The 20,753-nt window shown below is 48.5% G+C and overlaps 1 protein-coding gene across 3 annotated transcripts in view; it reads left to right on the forward strand.

Annotated features, from left to right (window-relative positions):
* The window catches only part of NUP214 (nucleoporin 214), a 91,362-nt gene extending 72,101 nt beyond the window's left edge, over positions 1-19,261 (forward strand). The window contains exons 31-36 of one of the 3 annotated variants that reach the window (XM_055541421.1): positions 5,660-5,816; positions 10,106-10,258; positions 14,605-14,776; positions 16,546-16,685; positions 17,550-17,574; positions 18,063-19,261. In XM_055541421.1, the coding sequence (XP_055397396.1) occupies positions 5,660-5,816; positions 10,106-10,258; positions 14,605-14,776; positions 16,546-16,685; positions 17,550-17,574; positions 18,063-18,096 (681 nt within the window). In that variant the 3' untranslated portion in view covers positions 18,097-19,261. Of the gene's footprint in view, positions 1-4,073; positions 4,265-5,659; positions 5,817-10,105; positions 10,259-14,604; positions 14,777-16,545; positions 16,686-17,549; positions 17,575-18,062 lie in introns of those variants that run through there. The other 2 variants (XM_055541422.1, XM_055541423.1) reach the window with 2 other exon arrangements.
* The last annotated feature ends 1,492 nt before the right edge of the window (positions 19,262-20,753 follow it).

A 20,753-nucleotide genomic window follows, 5' to 3' on the forward strand; every position in this document is an offset into this window, starting at 1 on the left:
AAAAAGAAAACTTTTAAAGCAGCTAAAGAAAAAAAGACTGATGACATAAAGAGAAATATTGTGCAGCTAATAACAAGGTATTAAATATATGACAACCATAGCAAAAAAGCAAAAAAAAAGTTTGCTACCCTGGAGTAAATCAGCGCTGCTCAACTGGTGTCTATTTCCAGCCCCAAAGGAATTGCACAGTCACAGTGTCTGGAAACTTGGTTGAGCTGCATGAGTGGGGACGCTACTGTAGCCATCTAGCCAGGGACACTGCTGGACATTCCGTAGCTCCAAAGAATGATGTGGCCAAGAATGTCAGTAATGTCATTGTGAAGAAACCATTAGAAAGACAGAGATTTTTCAGAACACGAACCATAAAAGAAGAAACTGAAAAGTTTGTTGAGGTTTAGTCACTAAGATGTATCCGACTCTTTGTGACCCCATGGACTGCAGCATGGCAGGCTTCCCTGTCCTTCACTGTCTCCTGGAATTTGCTCAAACTCATGTCCATTGAGTCAGTGATGCTATCCAGCTACCTCATCTTCTACAACCCCTTCTCTTTCCCTTACTCTTTCCCAGTATTGGGGTCTTTTCCAGTGAATCCACTCTTAGCATCAGGTGGCCAAAGTATTGCAGCTTCAGCTTCATCATCAGTCCTTCCAGTGAGTATTTAGGGTTGAATTCCTTTAGGATTGACTGGTTTGATCTCCTTGTTGTCCAAGGGACTCTCAAGAGTCTTCTCCAGCACCACAATTCGAAAGCACCAATTTTTTGGTGCTCAGCCTTCTTTATGGTCCAACTCCCACATCCATACATGACTACGGGAAAAACCATAGCTTTGACTATATGGACCTTTGTCAGCAAGGTGATGTCTCTGCTCTTTAATATTCTCCCTAGGTTTATCATAGCTTTCCTTCCGAGGAGCAGTCTTTGAATTTCATGGCTGCAGCCTATGTCATATCTGTAGAATTACTGAAACTTAATAACCAGCCAGGAGAAATATCAGTAACCTCAGATATGCAGATAACACCACCCTTATGGCAGAAAGTGAAGAACTAAAGAGCCTCTTGATGAAAGTGAAAGAGGAGAGTGAAAAAGTTGGTTTAAAACTCAACATTCAGAAAACTAAGATCATGGCATCTGGTCCCATCACTTCATGGCAAATAGATGTGGAAACAGTGGCTGACTTTATTTTGGGGGGGCTCCAAAATCACTGCAGATGGTGATTGCAGCCATAAAATTAAAAGATGCTTACTCCTGGAAAGAAAAGTTATGATCAACCTAGACAGCATATTAAAAAGCAGAGACACTACTTTGCCAACAAAGGTCCGTCTAGTCAAGGCTATAGTTTTTCCAGTGGTCATGTATGGATGTGAGAGTTGGACTATAAAGAAAGCTGAGTGCCAAAGAATTGAGGCTTTTGAACTGTGGTGTTGGAGAAGACTCTTGAGAGTCCCTTGGACTGCAAGGAGATCCAACCAGTCCATCCTAAAAGAGATCAGTCCTGGGTGTTCATTGGAAGGACTGATGTTGAAGCTGAAACTCCAATACTTTGGCCACCTGATGCAAAGAGCTGACTCATTTGAAAAGATCCTGATGCTGGGAAAGATTGAAGGCGGGAGGAGAAAGGGACGACAGAGGATGAGATGGTTGGATGACATCACCAACTCAATAGACATGGGTTTGGGTGGACTCTGGGAGTTGGTGATGGACAGGGAGGCCTGGCGTGCTGTGGTTCATGGGGTTGCAAAGAGTGGGACACGACTGAGCAACTGAACTGAACTGAAGAACCAGCAAGACCAAACATGGACAAGATGTAGAGCAACTTGATCTCTTAATGCACTGCTGGTGGGAATATAAAATGGTGGGATCACTTTGGAAAACCATTTGGCAATTTCTCAGTAAGTTAAATATACACTAATTTTTATGGTTAGCACTTCTAGGCGTTTACCCAAAGGAAATGAAAATATATGTTCACAGGCAGACTGGTATCAGAATGTTCCTAGCAGCTTTGTGATAGCCCAGATGTTCATCGTGAGGAGAATAGTAGACCCTGTCATCCTCACGCAGTGGAGTACTACTCAACCGTAAAAAGGGAAGGACAAGGCCTGCAGCCACGGGGATGGATCTCAGAAGCATATGTTGGTTCTGGCCAGGTCAGTTAGGCAAGAAGATGAAAGAAAGGTATCCAGAGTGGAAAGGAAGAAGTAAAACTATATATGTTCAGGTAATATCATATATATAGAAATCCCAAAGGAATCCACTAGAGGACTACTAGAAGTAATAAATGAGTCCAGCAAGTTTGTAGGATGCAAGGTCAGTGTATAAGATTTTAATTGTATTTATATACATTTGCAACACATCATCCAAAAATGAAGTTGAAATTAAGAAAACAATTCTATTTCCAGTATCATAAAAAGGAGTAAAATACTCAGAAATAGAAGCACAAAACATACTCTGAATATGAGAAAACATTATTTCAAGAAATAAAAAATGATCAAAATAAATGGAAGGACATCCTATATTTATGGATTGAAAAATTTAGTGTTGTTAAAATGGCAATAGAGAACCAGGGCTGGGAAAATTAACATTCATGCAGGAATTCAGTAATGAGTAAGAAAGACAAAAGTGGCTGTGTCCATAGAGCTTACCTTTGATGGGAAGTGGGGGGATCAGTCTTTAAGACAGTTTAATTTCAGGTAATTTTAAGCACTACAAGGAGAGGAACTTCTCTGGTAGTCCAGTGGTTAAGACTCCACGCTTCCTATGCAGAGGGTGCAGGTTCAGTCCCTGGTCGGGGAACTAAGATCCCACATGCCGTGTGGCGTGGCCAAAAAAAAAAAAAAAAAAGCAAAAAGAGTACTATGAAGAGAACAAGATGATGTGGTAGTGTTCAGGGAAGCTTATTTGGGTCCAATAGTCTGGAAATGCCTTTCTGAGAAAGTCTCATAAATGTCTCTTTTTACATTTGTTTTTTGATTTAGGATCAAGTCAGGTTCATTCACTGAGACTTGGTTGACAGGTCTCTTCAGGGTCTCTGATTGCCCTTCCATGTCTGTCCTTCTTTTCTTTTGCCTCAGAATACAGCTGTTGAACACGGCAGGCTGTTGGTCCTGTTAAGATCGCCACACTCCTGTTCTGATTATATCCCTGTGGTGTAGCTTCTGAGTAACTTGCTCCTCTGTCCCTTCCTGTGAAATGGTGCTTGGGTCTGGAGGCCGGATGAGATTCTCAGGGTTTTTGGCAATTTTTAAATTCTGGATCTTGAACACTGACTCCCTCTTTAATGATGTAAATGTACTGTTAGTTTTTTAGATGTGGTAAGTTTGTTACGGTTTCTTTTTGGAGCTTTACACGGTGGATGGAATGATAAGATGTCTGCTTCATACTGATCGAGGATCAGGAGCAGAACATGGGGCTATGGGTGATGCTCAGCTGGCTGTGAGTCATGGGTGAAGCTAGGTGGTGAGGACGTGGGTTCATTGTGCCCCTCCGTATGTACTTTCGAGATCTTCCATAATTTAAAGTTCTTAAAACTATTTTTACTGTAATTAAAATGAATGGGCTATTCTAACCCACTTCTGAGGATGTAGTTTAACTCTCAATTCACATTCACTTCAGTGAAGTGTTACCCACTTCTACTCATTTCTACAGTTCAGTTCAGTTCAGTTCAGTCACTCAGTTGTGTCCTACTCTTTGCAACCCCATGAATCGCAGCACGCCAGGCCTCCCTGTCCATCACCAACTCCCGGAGTTCACTCAGACTCACGTCCATCGAGTCAGTGATGCCATCCAGCCATCTCATCCTCTGTCGTCCCCTTTTCCTCCTGCCCCCAATCCCTCCCAGCATCAGAGTCTTTTCCAAAGAGTCAGCTCTTCGCATGAAGTGGCCAGAGTACTGGAGTTACTCATTTCTACAGATAGCCATTGTTTTTTAAATCATACTTTTTAAAATAGAGTGAACCATCTGAAGTTGCTGGGGTTTGTGGGGCTTTTTGTTGTGGGGTTTGTTTTTTTTTGTTTTTTTGTTTTTTTTTCCTGTAGGGCAAAGAAAGGTCTATCTATTGGCAATTTTCCTGTTTCAGCTGGATTCGTGGAAGTCAGCTGAGAAACCTGGTATCTTCTGTTTTTCGCACACATGCATATTTGTCATGTCTTCGTTCCTTTGGAAGTCAGTTCACTAGTTATCAAAGCCTGTGCTCTTATAATCGGATTTCACTCCAAGTTTTAAAAACCAGTCATCATTAAATGGGTGTAGTAAACAGTTTCTGTTGTTTTTGAAGAAGTTTAAAGGGGTGGCGGGGAGAGACAAGCAAGTACCTTAAGTAGGTCGCCTGCAGGTAAAAATGAGCCTGTCCTGTTCCAGGCACAAAAAGGGGGATAAAGGGTGATGCTGAGAGATGGGTGGGACCAAAGCATGTAGTTTCTTTTCAGAGTTTGTAAGCAAGAGTGGAATGACTTGACTGCTGTTTTCAAGTGTTCTTCTAGCTGCTGTGTGAGCATGGGTCACAGGGGAGCAGCACGTCGGTGGACCTGTCCTGCGGTCCAGTCTTGGTTGGGCAGTTCAGACTGAGGGCAGTGACTGCATCCCCCCAGAGCAGGGGCACCCTGGGAGCATGTCTCAGGGACGCCCGCTAGAGGTTTGACTTCTTTGGGGGATTAAATAATTACTTGTAAAGCCCTTAGAAAAGTGCCTAGCACAGAGCAAGTGCTCAGTCGTTGGTTGGTTGGTGTTAAAATACCAACAGCCATTTCTGAGCATATCAGCTACATTTGAGGCACTTTTCTAAAGGGCACTACATTTCTAGCTGAGTTATGTCACTCAGTGTTTGGAGGTGAGTAGTTTATTTTCCCCATCTTACAGAAGAGGGACTTTGGCACCTCTCCACCTACCCACCCCCCAGAAGGGGGCTCCTGTTAGGTTCCTGCACACAGCAGCCCATCTCTACTGGCCCATTGTATTCTACGTTATCAGCCAGTGAGATAACATATCTAACTAATATTAATGGCCCCTCAAATCTAGCACCCGTCTTCCTTAAAGAACCAGTTCCTCAACAGAAGTACGTGTGGTGCTGGATCCAGCTTTGTGTCAGCATGCGCCCTACATTAGCAGCACCCTCAGAGTGTGAGATTTGCAGATTTGGACAGAATTCAGCTGTGGCCATCATTTCAACAATGGAGCTAATTTAAGCTTATTTTTGCAGCACTGGGAAAGTCATCATGAAATAAAAGTACACAAATTGGGAGAGAAGACAGTGTAAATCACTGATAGTCGGTTGCTGATGAGTTCAGCCAAACACAGGATGAATGAAAATAAGTGATGCCCATCATAACCTAGAAATGTATTTAAACCTTCACATTGGGGGAGCTCCCAAGGGTTGGGTTTCCCTGCCCCAGGAAGCAGGGCAGGTGAACTGTTCGGGCTCCCACCTACCACGAGTGATGTTTCCAGAGAACTGGCCATGTAGAATAACTGAGAACGTGCGATTGTAGGGAGCCTTCCCATCCAGTCGGGCTTCCTCTCCGGTCGTTGGAACACCTGCACCAGCACTGACCAGCGCTCCCTCGCTCGTCCCGTTTGCACAGCTGGGAGCGCCTGCTCTCGGGCCAGGGCCTGCCCTCTTACCGTGGCCTCTCATCCTCCCGGCTTCCTGTCCCTTTTGTCTTCCAGCAGTCGTCCTCTTCCAGCGGCAGCGTATTTGGGTCTGGAAACGCAGGAAGAGGGGGAGGCTTCTTCAGCGGCCTCGGAGGAAAACCCAGCCAGGACGCAGCCAACAAAAACCCGTTCAGCTCGGCCAGCGGGGGCTTTGGGTCCACAGCTACCCCAAGTAAGTTCAGAAACTTTCCTGGTCTCTGGGTCCCCTGATGTCATTGTCATTCTCCTGGCAGTATCAGAGCTTCAGTGACAAGGGTAGCAAGGGAGGAAAGGTCTGGAAGGCCCACTTAAAATCTCTCCCCCAGAGCAGTGCGGTCTGTTTTGATTTTGTTTTTTATTTTGGGGTTTTTAATGAGATGTCCTATATAGCCATGAAAAGACATCAGAGCTGCAGGGAGAGAGGATCTATGCACTGAGCTACTCCCATCATCTCTCCCAAGGCCCAAATTGCTCTGTTTCTTAGGATTGAGATGACTTGAAATGAATGCAAGCAGACAAGCATAAAAGAGAGCAGCCGAACAGGCTGGGTGTGCTCGAAGGAGCATCTGGATTTTCATTTGTGTCGGACTCGCTTTGAATTTGCTTTAAAATGCAGCTACTGTAGAGAAATGTCACACAAAAGTTGAAGCCATCATTATTTCTCAGCTCTTACACTTTTGTCTTATTTTCAAATGAAGCTGTATCTTTGTGCTGGCACTTTCTTCTTCAGCTAATTCCTTGTTGATCTGTCGATTCGTGATTGGAAATGAAAGAAATTTGTTTGTTTAAATCTTCTAAAAAAACAATATTGTGCTGCTGCTGAAGACTGAGTTGGGAAGTCAGGCACCTGTCAATCTTCATCTTAGCTGCTCTCATTATATATGCACCACCAGAAGCTTCTCTCATCTGTGTGATCATTACATGATCACTCATTGGGAAAGACCCCGAAGCTGGGAAAGATTGAGGGCAAGAGGAGAAGGGGACGACAGAGGATGAGATGGTTAGATAGCATCACCGACTCAATGGACATGAGTTTGAGCAAACTCAGGGAGATAGTGAAGGACAGGGGAGCCTGGCGTGCCGAAGTCCATGGGGCCGCAAAGAGGTAGACACGCCTGAGCGACTCAACAACAACAAGGCATCGAGCGCCAGCGTTCTCCAGATGGGACAGAGGTTTCCTTGATAATGAGGCTCATGTAGTTACAAGCAAAACTCTCTTTCCTGAGACTCATATATTGACAGGTCAGTTATTTTGATGTCACTGTTTATCTAGTAATATGTGAGGAAAGGTTGCAGTGAAGATACACACACATCTTTAAAGTTGCAAAATTATATAATCAGAAATTTTTGTTCTGCTAGTAGGAATTTAGAACCTAAAACAAAGGGATCTTAGAACTTGAGTTCAGTAACAGTTTTGAAAACTGTAGGGTGGATTTCCTTTAGGATTGACTGGTTTGATCTCCTTGCTGTCCAAGGAACTCTCAAGTCTTCTCCAGCGCCACAGTTCGAAAGTATCAATTCTTCTGCACTCAGCCTTCTTTATGGTCCAGCTCTCACACCTGTACAGGACCTACTGGAAAAAGCATAGCTTTGACTAGATGGACCTTTGTCAGTGAAATGAAATCTCTGCCTTTTAATATGCTGTCTAGGTTTGTCATAGCTTTTCTTCCAAGGAGCAAGCGTCTTTTATTATTAAAGTGTCTTTAATTTTATGGCTACAGTCACCGTTCACAGTGATTTTGGAGCCCAAGAAAATAAAGTCTGTCACTGTTTCCATTTTTTCCTCATCTCTTTGTCATGAAGTGATGGAATCAGATGCCATGATCTTAGTTTTTTGAATGTTGAGTTTTAAGCCAGCTTTTTCACTCTCCTCTTTCACCTTCATCAAGAGGCTCTTTAGTTCTTCTTTGCTTTCTGCCGTTAGGATGGTGTCATCAGTTTTAGATGTGGCCATCCCTCTTTTACCAATAAAGATATAGATTCAGAGAGAGGGTATGGGCTTCCAGAGGTAACAGCCATTAAGCAGTGTAAGGAGGGTTTCATCCAGGCCTGTGTGTAGAGCTCTGATCCACCGTGTTGCCTCCTGAGATCTTCCAGCCCTGCCATGGAATGGAACTCCTCCCTGTGCACCTTGTCTGATGGCCCTCATGCTTGCTTTGCATGGCATTCATTGAACACACTCCCCTGCAGATAGATATCAGAGCACAGATTGGGCAGCCAGCAGCTCCCTTGGTGACATTTAGACCCCGGGCTGCCTAGTCCTGGAGCTGCCCTCTTTAGCTCTGAAAAATAATTGGAACTAACTATGCAGTGATCTCAGAAGACAAGCTAGGGACATGACTGGTGCTTGGTGCTGGAGTGTTCTGTATCCGAAGCTCACACTGCAAAGGTTTCTTCTCTCTTTCTTCCCGGGAGACTCTACCGAAGACACAGGTAAACCCTGGGGCCATGTGAATTATGTGTGAGGAAACCATGACTCAGGAAGGCTTAGTCCTTTCCCGTCAGTTTTTAGGTTTTCTAAGCCAAGGCTGACTGTGCCACTCATTTATCCCACTGTAATATCTTTGAACATCCTAAAGACCAAGGAGTCTTAAAGAGATAAAGGGATAAAGAAGCCCAAAGGCTTGTAAATGTTCTCTGACCTCCCTGGAATTCAAGTTTTCCAACACGGTCCCAGTAAAATCATTTCACCTCTGTATTTCTGGTTTCTCCAAGAGGAGATCTAGCCTCTAATCTTACACTTGAATTTGTTTGCTATTTGGAATTTTTGCCTTGTTAGCACTAACAAAGTCAGAAAATTGCCACCCTCTCTTCTTGAAATACCAAATGAAAGGAATGGCTGGGAAGCCTGGTTTTTGTTTCCAGTGGCAGATGCACCACCATTGAAGGGATCTAATGTAATCTTCAGTCACCTCGGATCAGGAAAGGGTCAGACTGCTCAAGAGGGCATTTTGCAGGCTCCACTAGGGGATATAGTCCCCTGGGACCATATATGATGGTGATGAAAAGGAATTTGCTACCCATGCATGCTGTCAGTGCCTGACATGCTTATAGCCAAGCTCTTAGATGCAGCAATAGTTTTACAGAGCAGGTGGCCATGCCATGGTCTGGGGCTCTGTGTTACTGGCTCATGGAAATTAGAGATGGTTGGGTCCCTGAGATGAAGCTCTGCACTTGCTGGATTGTGGATCAAGAGCATTGAAACTGGAAGTGTTAACAGACTTGCATCTCACACTGGGGTTGGATTGGCAGCAGAGCAAGAAGAGAGGCCCTGACCTTGACAGGTTAGTGGTGGACCCCCTCTTCAGACAGCTCGTCTTGGAGAGTCACCCTCCACGCTTCTCCCATCCGTCACCCTCCCTGTGAGCACCTGTCTGGCCCATGCAGGTGTCTGTACGTCTCTCTCGGTGACATGCAGTCAGCTTTCCACACCCTCCCAGAGCATGTCATTGCAGCCTCCTGTCCATGCCTGTGTCTGAGCAGTGGTCCTCTTTAAAGAGAGCGGTTTGCTGCCTTACTGTGGGTGCAAACTCACTGTAATAAAACACCCATCACAGCAGGGTGGGGAAATGTGAGTCATCCCTCCCCGCTCCTCCCAGTAAAGGGTTAAAGAAAAATTCCTGTTACATAGCATGTTGTTTGTACTCCCCAGGAGCTTCCATGTTTTTGACTTTTGGCAGGTTATATGTTGCCTGGCAGATTTGCAGTACCTATAACAAAAAACTTGACCCCCATCTTGATTTTTAGGAGCTCAATTCCTTTTTTCCTTTAATTCTTGGAGCCGAGTCAGTGTGTAGCTGAGGGAGCAACCCACCAGATAAGCATCTAAAAGGTCAAGGGCTTACTCTGAACCCCTTAGAAAGATGAAGTGAGAGTGGAAGTCCTTCAGAATATCCCAAGCTTCCATCCAACCAGGAGGAGGAGCAGTGGGATCTTTCTTATTCTGCCTGCATTCTCTGTGCAGAGCCAGCAATGGCAGGCATGTAAGAGTAGAATTGGAAGTCAGCGTGCTCAGTTTGAATTCACTCTAACTTTGTTTTCTCTAGTTTTGACAAAATTTGAAGTTGGTCTTCATGTGAGGAGACCCATGAACACCAGCCCTGTTCTTCAGAAGCCGAGTCTCGTGTGGCCGCGGGGTGGGCCCTCTGTTGAACACATCTGCTACCTGTGGGCTCACAGGGGCATTTCTGCAGAAGAGCCCTTCCTTGGAACCTATTGCCTCCCTTTGTTTTGTGCCTGTAACGTCGTATCAGGAAATCCTGAGCCTGGGCACTAAAGTGATTACAAACTTGTCATGAAGATACACACACATCAAAGGAGGTTTCTGTCTCACTGCCACCCAGCATCCTTGGATCCTAGACTTCTTTGTCACTCCCTTCTCCCCAAACTCCTAGTGAGATTTCTTCCTTCTCTGTTTTGAGGAGTACGTAAGGACATCTTTCTCCCTCTGACTTCCCTCACACATGTTCTTTATCTCTTCAGATACTTCTAACCTGTTCGGAAACAGTGGAGCCAAGACATTTGGCGGATTTGCCAGCTCATCATTTGGAGACCAGAAGCCTGCTGGCACTTTCAGCTCTGGAGGAGGAAGCGTGGCCTCCCAAGGCTTTGGGTTTTCCACTCCGAATAAAACAGGTACTGCTCTGCCTATTTGCTTTGCTTATTGTTACATGTGTATTTAATGTGCATAGACTTCTGGAAGCAGAGCTCTCCAGGCCGGTTCTCGAGGGAGGTGACTTGGAATGTTGATGAAGATGCTCTTCCGCCAGATTCATTCTCTTCACTGAGCACCTACTACATTCCGGACGCTGTTCTGTCTCCTGAGACGCACTAAGCGCAGAATGCATGCCATGCAGCCCCTAACAGAGCTTAGTGTCTTTGCAGGGAAGAAAGCATTGTAGATATTTGCAGTTGCATTTAACAACCAAAGAAGGGAGCCTGTAAGACTGTAGCTTGAAACATAAACAAGAAAGCATCCTGAGTCATATTTGCTTGGGTGCCCATTACCTGTGATGGGTAAGACAGATGGTCCATGTAATCTCTTATGTTTGTATCATTTTGTCTTTCCCAGGTCACTTTTCTTTAAACTTTTTATCGAGTATAATCACATAACTATACCACATGCTCTTGTATGTATATAGTTTTCATAGCATAATGATACAGCACAATTAATTTCACTCTTAGAATATGCCTACCTAGGAATAAACAATATTGCAGTACTACTTTTTATCCCAGCAATACTTTTAAAATGTATATTTGTAAACTGTGTGGCTTTTTTTTTATAATCATGTATTATTATACTTGCAATTAAAGATTTTAAAGAACAGTACATATTTACCTGCAAAAAAAATCCTTCATCTCTGTCAGCTGCCCCGTCTATCCTATTTCTGTGTCTGAGATCTACAGAGGGGCTGCATACCTGCCCTTGTCTTGTGGAAAATTGTGTGAAAAGATTTTTGGGGGCAGGGAGGCTTAACCTGCTGAGAAAGCAGTTTGTTAAAGCAAATGCCCCACAGGTGAGCAGGCAGGATGCTTCCCCCAGGTGTGTGTTGGGGACTCTGTGTGGGGATCGCAGAGGAAGGACCCTCCCGAAGGAGCAGCCGCCTGGATGCCTCTGACAGGGGAGCGTGGCTGCCCCGAATTAGTAGCTGGAATCCCACCTTTCAGAACCGAAGTTGCTGTGGTGTCCTAATGCACTGGGCACCTTTCCTCAGACCTGCGCCTGGCGTGGGTTAGCCTTTGCTAGCTTTTGATGCTCTCCTAGAATCTGAAGCGGAGTAGGAATGAGCACCACAGCTGCATTCTGCAGCTTTGAGTGATTTAAAAACACTTCCTGCAGAGAGAGATTTAAAAACAAAAGGGCTGCAAATCTTTTGGTCCCAGTTAACAGGGCAAAAGCAGAGACATTACTTTGCCAACAAAGGTTCGTCCAGTCAAGGCTATGGTTTTTCCTGTGGTCACATATGGATGTGAGAGTTGGACTGTGAAGAAGGCTGAGCGCCGAAGAATTGATGCTTTTGAACTGTGGTGTTGGAGAAGACTCTTGAGAGTCCCTTGGACTGCAAGGCGATCCAACCAGTCCATTCTGAAGGAGATCAGCCCTGGGATTTCTTTGGAAGGAATGATGCTAAAGCTGAAACTCCAGTACTTTGGCCACCTCATGCGAAGAGTTGACTCATTGGAAAAGACTCTGATGCTGGGAGGGATTGGAGGCAGGAGGAGAAGGGGACGACAGAGGATGAGATGGCTGGATGGCATCACTGACTCGATGGATGTGAGTCTGGGTGAACTCCGGAAATTGGTGATGGACAGGGAGGCCTGGCGTGCTGCGATTCAGGGGGTTGCAAAGAGTCGGACACGACTGAGCGACTGAACTGAACTGAACAGGGCAAATAGCACTTGACTAAGATAGTTTAGTTTATTAATCATAAGACCTTTTAATTTATCTTTTGAGGAACCTGATCATGTTTTCTTCAACTCTTGTGTCTTCTCTGTTGTTCCTTATCCTGGGGTCATGTCCCACTTGAGTTGAGAACTTGACCCTTTTATTTTTTCAGTCTGAGAGAAAATGCATCCACCCACTTTTCAGACTGGTTTTTCCTATTTGATGACTTGCCCCATGGAACCACCTCGACTGAGGACTCCAGGAATTTCAGATTGTGGGTTTGGGTGGGTCTCTAAAAAATTCCAGAAGCAGCCCTCCTCCCTTGAGTACAGTTGCAGTAAAAAAATAACAGCACTGGAGATGATTTGAACAGAGGACAGGAAGTGGGACAGACGGACAGTGACCTCCTGCTGCCCCAGTCCACTGGGTTCACTCCGTGTTCTGCCGCCGGAGTTACTGCCTTTGGTGGCAGTGGAGGGGGCAGAGTGGTGGTAAGGTGCTGGGTGGTCGTGTGGTCACCCTGCCTTTGTTCCCATCCAAGCTCTGCCACTCACCAGTGGCTCAGTCTAGACATGGGGCATCTTCTCTGAGCCTCGGTGTCCTCGCCTGTGAAGTCAGGGTCGCAGGTTTACAGGGAGGATTGAAACTGGTGAACAGTACCTGGCACATGGAGGACCCTCAGTAAATCGGATATCTTATTGAGTACTAAACTTCGGTCTCTTCTGGAGAAGAAAACATGAAAGTGTAAGCATCTAACAAAATTGGAACCCTCAGCATCAGGAGTGAGTTGTCCGTCTCCAACAGTGAAGCCCGGGTCACCGTTCATTCTCTTCACTCATTCTAGCTGTGACATGCATCTGTTGTTTGGGGGCATTGTGTGTACCCGTGTAATCTCCTCTCTCCATCCAGTGTACTTTCTGTACTGTTGTGACTTCTCATTTTTCACTCACCTTCCACCAGGAACTCTGAACAATATTGAGTACAAAGTACTAGGTGAAGGTCTGTGTATCCAGGAAGTGTAACCAGATCCATGATCAGTCTTAAATAATTCAACTGCAAGGGTTTTTTAGCACTTTTTTTTTTTTCCAGTCTGTTATATTTGTAACCCAGCAGTCTCCATTATCATGGCTTGGAATTTCACTCGAGGTTTTAAAATACAGACTGTAGACCCAAACGTGAGCCCGAACAAAAATCGCCTTCTCAGTTGTGCTCCTGCTGTTCCTGGTGAATGAGCAAACGACCAAACCACAGAGCAGCACCTAACTAAGGCGTTCAGCTGGCAGCTCTTCATATCCAGCATTTGCTCCTGCCTGATGCAGACGGCAGAAGCTTGTGGGTGATTACACTCATAATAAGAAGGCCTGGGTGATCCCTCTAACACCGGGATTCACTTTCCACTTGGGCGAGAATGAGGGCCCCATCTCCCTGGTCCAGTCGCCTCCTGGCTTGGCCTGGGCCACCATTCCTCCCTTCAGAGCACACCTCTTGTACCGTTTTGCTGTGTTCTGTTCAATAGACGCTCAGCGAGTGTCTCTGCTAATGTCCTAGAACGATGTCAGCAGAGTCTTGGGGTTTGGGAATCCTCCTTGGAGGCAGGAAGAACAGTCAGGCAAGGGCCTTCTGTCTTGCCGCCTGACAAGCATCTACCAGTCGGGGGAGGCGGCCCCGGGCACACCTAGCCCTTCGTGTGCGGCCACCTGCATGGGTGCCACCCCCGTGGGCTGTGTCCACATGAGCAGCAGCGCTGGGAGCCTGCCCACGGGCTGGTAGACTCAGGGCTCGCCTTGCCCACTGATGGAGGGTTTTGTCTCACTCATACAGCAGCCATCCTCCAGACAAGAAACACAGTGTGCCTTTTTTTATTGAGGAGTAGTTCCTGCCTGCAGAGAGAGAGCTTTTTGTTAATTCTTCTGTGCAGGGAGAGGGAGACTCCTGAGAGAGACGGAGAGGCATCAGGCTGTAAATAAGTAACGAGCACCTGGCCGAGCGCCAGCGCCCCGCGGCGCTGCGTCTCCTCGGAACCCGGCTCGCAGGTCCTCCCTGAGAGGGAACCGTGAGCCTCTAGTTCATGTTGCTGTGAAGCTAGAGACCTTGCCTATGTGATGATAAGTAATAAACTCTGACCATTTTGACAACTGGGTAGAGATTGAATCTCTTGAGTGTGACTTTTCAGTGGACTCTCAAAACATGGCAGGGGGCCAGGTGGGGGCCTGACGTGGCCTAGCTGGTTTTCATGGCAGTCGGACCTCACGAAACGTGGAGCTAACGAGTCCAGCTTGCCTCTGGGAAGGCCTGGGGATCTCACAGACACACATGAGGTCTCCTGGGTTCTTAGAATTCCAAGGTGTGCTCCCACGTGGACCGCAGACCCTTCTGCTGGAAATGGAGGGGGTGGCGGTTTGGTTGGGTTTGGGTTTATTATTTTGCTGATAGAAGGGGTGTTGCCCTTTGCTATAATTTTTTGAATTTGAAGTTCTAACGTATTTTCCCCTTTCTCCTTCTTCCTCTTTTGATTTGGTTTCTCACTGCTCATTGTCTTCTCTTCCTGTCTCCTCCTTTCTTTCTCCCCGTTTCTGTTTGCCTCTGTTTTGCTCAGGTGGCTTCGGTGCTGCTCCAGTGTTTGGCAGCCCTCCTACTTTTGGGGGATCCCCTGGGTTTGGAGGGGTGCCAGCATTCGGTTCAGCCCCAGCCTTTACAAGCCCTCTGGGCTCGACGGGAGGCAAAGTGTTCGGAGAGGGCACTGCTGCCGCCAGCGCGGGAGGATTCGGGTAAGCCCCCCGGGAGAGGCCAGAGGAAGCCCCCAGGCTCGGGTCAGCAGAAGCACTGGGGCCCAGTACTCCTGTTTTGAAAAGAAAATTCTTCTGTTTCCCCTTTTCTTGACTAAGCTGAAATTCCCTTCCTCAAAATCCACAAACCAGTCATTCCAGGATTCCTGTTCTCTGCAGGGATAAGGCCAGACTCTGTCCAGTACTTGCTGGACATGAGCCGTGTTCCTGTCCCCTGGTAGGTGGCTGGCAGATCCCTGCTCTCCTAGCAGAGCTAAAGGATTGGTTAAGGGAAGAAAAACAGTCTCCCCTTACTGCAAGATTGCCCCTCATGTGGGGACTTCTGTTAGGAAATTCTGAATGAACAGTTTTTACCAAATTCTTTTCTCTTGGGATTGTTGTCCCTGAGCAGTCAGCTCCTTAAGTCCCCTGCTCCACTGCAGACCCCTGGCATAGGATGACAGTCCACAGTCCCTGGGCCAGCTTCCACAGGCACTGTCTGGGCCCTGGACACATTGCAGAGTCTCCATGACCGCTCTGCCTTCAAGGCTGCTCTTACTGCTTGGGGTATATCCTCACTTGAAAATGCCATAGTAGAGATTTGCTTCAGAGGGCCCCAGAAATTCAGTCTGGTTACCAAAATCCCAAGGAGAAAATAGCCTTCACCACATCACAAAATCCCAGTAAAATATATGTGGTGATGACTACAAAGTGTCTCATTGAAAGGAAGTGTGGATGCCTGAAGTCACTGTCTGCTGAGCCTTCCCTAGCCCTCAACCCTGGCTCAGGACTCATAACACTACAGAGCTGGCGGGTGGGGCCGGGGCCATTTGGGAGCACTGTCAGGGCACATGGGATGAGTGCTGGCAAGGCGGGAGCATCTTTGTCTTGAAAGTAAACTCAAGTGGAGCCCTTCCTCACACCCTCCTCACCTCTCCATGAAAGAGGCTGGTGCGGACATGCTGGCAATTTTCAAGGAAAGTAGCGAGTTGATACATTGCTTCTTGGATTTCATGTAGAGACTGATGGGTCTCTTAAGTTGCTCCCGGGAAGTCAGGAAACCCGAACCTAAGGAAAGCTTTGAAAGGAGAGTTGGGGTCGACTTAAACCAGTTTTCTGGCAGGTTCTGACAGATACTGCTTTCTGCAGTGACCGCCCAGCACGTGATACTGCAAAGTTGCCGGAAGGTTTGTGGTTGACTGGGAATCTTGAGGTTTTTATTTATTTATTTGAAACCAGCTGTTTTCTTCGCTAGCAAAAAAAAGGATCAGGTTCTGCCCTGGCCAGGGGCTCGCCCACATAAATCCTGACTGGCTGGTTAGTTCCGAGTTGTCCAGCAGAACCAAGCACCAGTTTTGGTGTGACATCTCCGAAAGAGCACATCGCTGTTCTTCAGGTCCCTGTCGTGAGTCTGTCTCTGACCCCGGCTGACACCTGAGGGCTTCCCACAGCCATGTATGAGAGGCCCGAGGCATGGGTGAAATTAGCCCAGGACCAGTGACGTGGAAGTTCCAAACAGCAGAGGAAAACCCAAACATGGACAAGTGGGGTTTCATACTGCAGCCCTTTATTTTTCTTCACGAAGCTGAGGCAAAGGTTTGCTCTGGGCTCTAGCCTACTTTTTCTGAGAGGCTGCCAGTTTAAACCAAGCTTGTCACTTCGAATCATGTATGTCGCGCATCCTGAGACTCAGGAGGGGGGCCGAGGCTGTCGGGCAGCAGAGTGGCCACGTGGCCATGCTAACCGCAGTCTCCGCTCTCACTGGGACGCAGGTTCGGGAGCAGCAGCAGCACCACGTCGTTTGGCACCCTTGCCAGTCAGAACGCACCGACTTTTGGATCGCTGTCCCAGCAGTCTGCTGGGTTTGGGAGCCAGAGCGGGGGATTCTCAGGCTTCGGATCAAGCGGAGGAGGTGGGCAGCCCGACCACTCCCTTCACTGTGGTCTCTCCTTTCATTCCCTCAGTAAATGTCTGACAACCCTCACCCCTACCCTGACCCTCCAAAAGAATGAGTGATTTTACCTGGCTATTCAGCCTGGTACTTAAAAAGCTGAAAGTACTGGAAAGACGCAGTGTTCTTTTTAGGTTTCAATTAGACTTGTAACACTGTGCTGTTTCTTACCAAATAAAGAAATGGCTGACTTGACTTTTCTCTCAAGATTTGAGGACCCCGAAAACTAGCCATTCTAACTAGACCTTGACTTAAAAGTCTAAACCAGAAGACTCAAAATATATAGAAGAAAGTAAAAATAAAGAGGTAGAGACCTTACAAAATGTCTTTCATTTGTTTGACACCCTACTTCTTCAGATAGTAGAATATCTTTGCAGCACACTTACAAGATGCAAAAGTTAGGTATTATTAATTATTATTTTACAAATGACACAAACCGCAAGGGGCCAGTTTGCTCAAAGGGCTAGACAGACAGCAGCAGGGCTGCCCCGCGGACCGAGTGTCTTGCTGCTCTGGCCTTAAGGAGAAGAGAGCCAGTGGATGGGGAAAGTAGAAAAAGCACGCTTTCTTGATGAAATGAGTTCGTGTGGCATCAGCAACACTGAGAGGAGGCCTGCCATGACCCTCTGCTGGCCACAGTGGAGGTGGGACAGACCCTGAAGCAGCCAGCAGACCGCGCCCCTTCCTGCCCCCACCCCCTCCCGGCCTGGTCTTGCGGGAGGAGGGCTTCCTGTGGAGACACGGGGAGGGGACCAAGGCGCCCTAGAGACCACCTTTGCCTTTCGGGCGTCTGTGTTCTAACTGCACCCTTTTTCTCTTTTTCAGGATTCACCTTTGGATCTTCTAACTCGTAAGTACCCCTCTTCAGTTTTGAGTCATTAAGTAAGGGTGGAGGCCTGTGCAGTATGTGAAAACGGTAGTTTTGGTCTCTCTGTACAGTTTGGTATCTATTTTTCCTGTTTAAAATCTTGTCCTGGAAATGGCATTTCAGCAGCAGGTTTTGGGCTGTGTGAACTTGCTGCTCTCAGTAGGCATGTGGCTGGAGGTTCCAGGCCTGGCATTCTCCTGGGCCGTGTGTAAGAGAGAGGACGGTGCCTTCTGCTGAGCAGAGCCTGGAAGGCAGAACCCGAGAGATGCTTGTCCTTATTTCCCTGTTCATTCTCAGAAGCTCCCTGGGCTCCGAGCCCATCCCCAAGTCCTGTTTTTCTGTCCTCGCTCTTTGCATCTGCCTGACACTGGAAATTCCGAGTCCTGCTCTTTGAACACAGGCAGTTGCATGAGCTCCGGAGCCCTTCCTGGAGCAGGAGCTGACCTGCCTCTCCCGGCACTTCCTTGCAGGTCTGTCCAGGGCTTTGGTGGCTGGAGAAGCTGAGTGGGTGTTGGCACTCCTTTCCATCCCTGCGACCCAGTGCGTTCTCAGCTCCCCTTCTCTGAGAAACCCTGCAGCAGTCCTCTGAACTGGATGCTCTCGTTGAAATACAACCCCCCCCCCCTCCCAAAGAAACAGCAGAAACCGAACTCCAGAGATGCCTGCCTGCGTGCTCTATGTTGCGTTTTGCGTTGGTTGTCCCCCCTGCTATTAAACTGTTCGGTCTGTATCCACATGGAATGTGTATGGGCCTCCTCCGGTCACAGCTAGGAGAGAGGTCCCCCATTTCTGGGCTCTGAGGAGCCTGCACCGCCTGCCGGCAGCCAGCAGCATCTCTCTGCAGAGGCGGCCTCCAGAAGGGTCCGGCGCGGGCTGTGGCCAGGCTGGCGCTTCTCCCAGACGGCCCCCCAGAGGGAAGAGGTCGCGTGCCAGCCAGCGCCTTTCTGAGGCCGTGACTTGCTGTCTCTTCTTCACACCTTTCTGCTGCTGGGCATCAGGCCCCTCGAGGTGCCAGCATGGTGACTAGTTGGAGGGAAAGAAGCTCACCAACACGGGCATTAGCCGAGTCTCGGAAGCGGCACGAGCCCCTCGGAGCGCAGGCGGCTGTGAGGAGCATGGAAGCGGCCGGGCCTGCGATGGCGGCGCTGCCCTGGGAAGCCCTCAGCCCCTCTTCCCGACTTGGCTGTGGGTGCTGAGCGTCCCACAAGTGATTCTCACACTCTGGCGAGGAGGTGGGCAGTCGATTGAGAAACCGCTTTCACCTCCAGCAGGCACTGGTGACGTGGGCCCCTGGCTCCCGTCTGTGAACCACAGTGCTCGCAGACCTGGGTAGACCCAGGAGCTGAGACGATGTCGCTGCTGCCCTCGGCCACCACTCGCGTGTGCTAGCGTGGCCTGGAGGTCGAGTTCAGTCTCGTTGAAGTGCTTGTGAGGCAGAGTTCTTCAGATCTGGGTGTATTTAGTTCCTAGGCCTGTGACACCCTAGGCGGTTTCTGACAGACAAGGACTGCCTCCCACCAAGCGCAGGCAGAAGCGTATGTTACCTTTCAGGCTCAGAGTGGGACAGCTTGGCCATTAGCAGGGGAGAGGGGGAAAGGGACAATTATTTAGATTTTCGTATATTGGAAAGTTGTATTTTGAAACATTCTAATAAAAGTTTTCCACGCAATTTAGTGTGTCACGTTGCAGCCAGCATGGCCTCGCTGCTAATGTGGGCTTGTGGGGAGGGTAGACCTCAGCGAGGAGCCGGGGCCACAGCCTGCCCTGCCGGCCCCTACTCTGCCAGGGGCTCTGGGTGACGCACACCCGCAGGCCCCAGGCCGGCAGCTTCTGGTTCAGCCGGACTGAGATGGGGCCTGGACGCCTCGGGCTGAGGTCAGCGGTTCTTGCCGCTCGTCAGAAGAGGAGTCTGCCGGCGCAGCACACTGGGTTTCAGGAGCCCCAACGCAGGATTGGGTCCGTGGTGACTTCCCCTGTTTTCTGTGCAGTTTGTGAGAGAAGAGTGAGCGTCTGTTCATCCGTTGCGCTAAACAGGTCGTCTGCCTCCTTCAGAGAGCCTGGACTTCAGTCCTTTCATGGGGACCCTTTTGGTCCTTGAGGAATTGAAGAGCTCGTCTCCACCTGTTCTTGTGAGAGGCCCCTCAGCCACAGAACTGGTTGCCAGACGTCCACATGCCCAGCCCAGGGTCCTTTCCTCCTGCACATGTGCTCCTAACTTGTACACGGGGCCATCTTGAGACAAAGGACCTTTGTCACGGTGCTGGGCCGGTGGGGGCCTGGCTTTCATGGAGCAGCGTGACTGAGTGACAGGTGCTGACCTGCCCCAGCATGTCCCCCTGCTGACCGGCACCCACACAGAGCCATCTCCTGCCGTTCTGTTTCCCCCACAGAGGCACTTTTTTATAAATAGAAGCTGGTTTGGCCTAAACCCTTGACCTCAAATTCTCTGCGTAATCCCCCATCGAGGTGGCATGTGACATCTCTCCAGAAGGCCGTATCAGCTGTGCTCAGCCAGATAAGGTCCCGCACTCACCAGAGGGCGGCAGCCCTGAGGAATGCGCGGCTGGTGTGAGAGCCCCTGCGAGTTCCTTTTTTGGGGTCAATTTCACTGGTAGGTGGCAGGGGTCATCTCAACACCCAGCCAGCATGCATCACCTGAAACCCAAGCTCCCAGGATGTCAGGCGGGGAGTGCAGCCTGCCCAGGGAGGAGGTGGCGGGGTTGCACCTTTCCCAAGTAGGGGCAGACAGAGAGCAGCCTGTGGAGGGACGGGGGTCGTGTCCCAGTGAGAAGCCCAGGACAGGGGTGCCCCCAGCTCTCGCAGAGCGGCCGGTGGCAGCAGGAGGTGGGCAGTCACAGCAGGCTGGCTTTGTATCTCTGCTTGTGTAACTCAGGAAAGGCAGGAAGGAAGAGGAGGATGGCAGTTTAATGAGCTAGGTCATGTTTTGCTGGACTTTTCCAGACCTAAATGTCGCTCATTCATAACTGGTGCTTCAGAAGGCAGTGCAGTGATAGAGGCCAGAAATTGAGTTTCTCAGGGGCCAGACGAACCCAACTCACAAACTGGACGCGTGAACCAAGTCCCTTTGCGTGTAGCTGTGGCCGTAGAACCCCCAGCACCTGAGCAGGTGACCCCTCCACCCTATTCCCCCCACCCCGCCC

This window comes from Bubalus kerabau, chromosome 11 (assembly GCF_029407905.1).
Source record: "Bubalus kerabau isolate K-KA32 ecotype Philippines breed swamp buffalo chromosome 11, PCC_UOA_SB_1v2, whole genome shotgun sequence".
In the NCBI taxonomy this organism is placed as follows: Eukaryota; Metazoa; Chordata; class Mammalia; order Artiodactyla; family Bovidae; genus Bubalus; species Bubalus kerabau.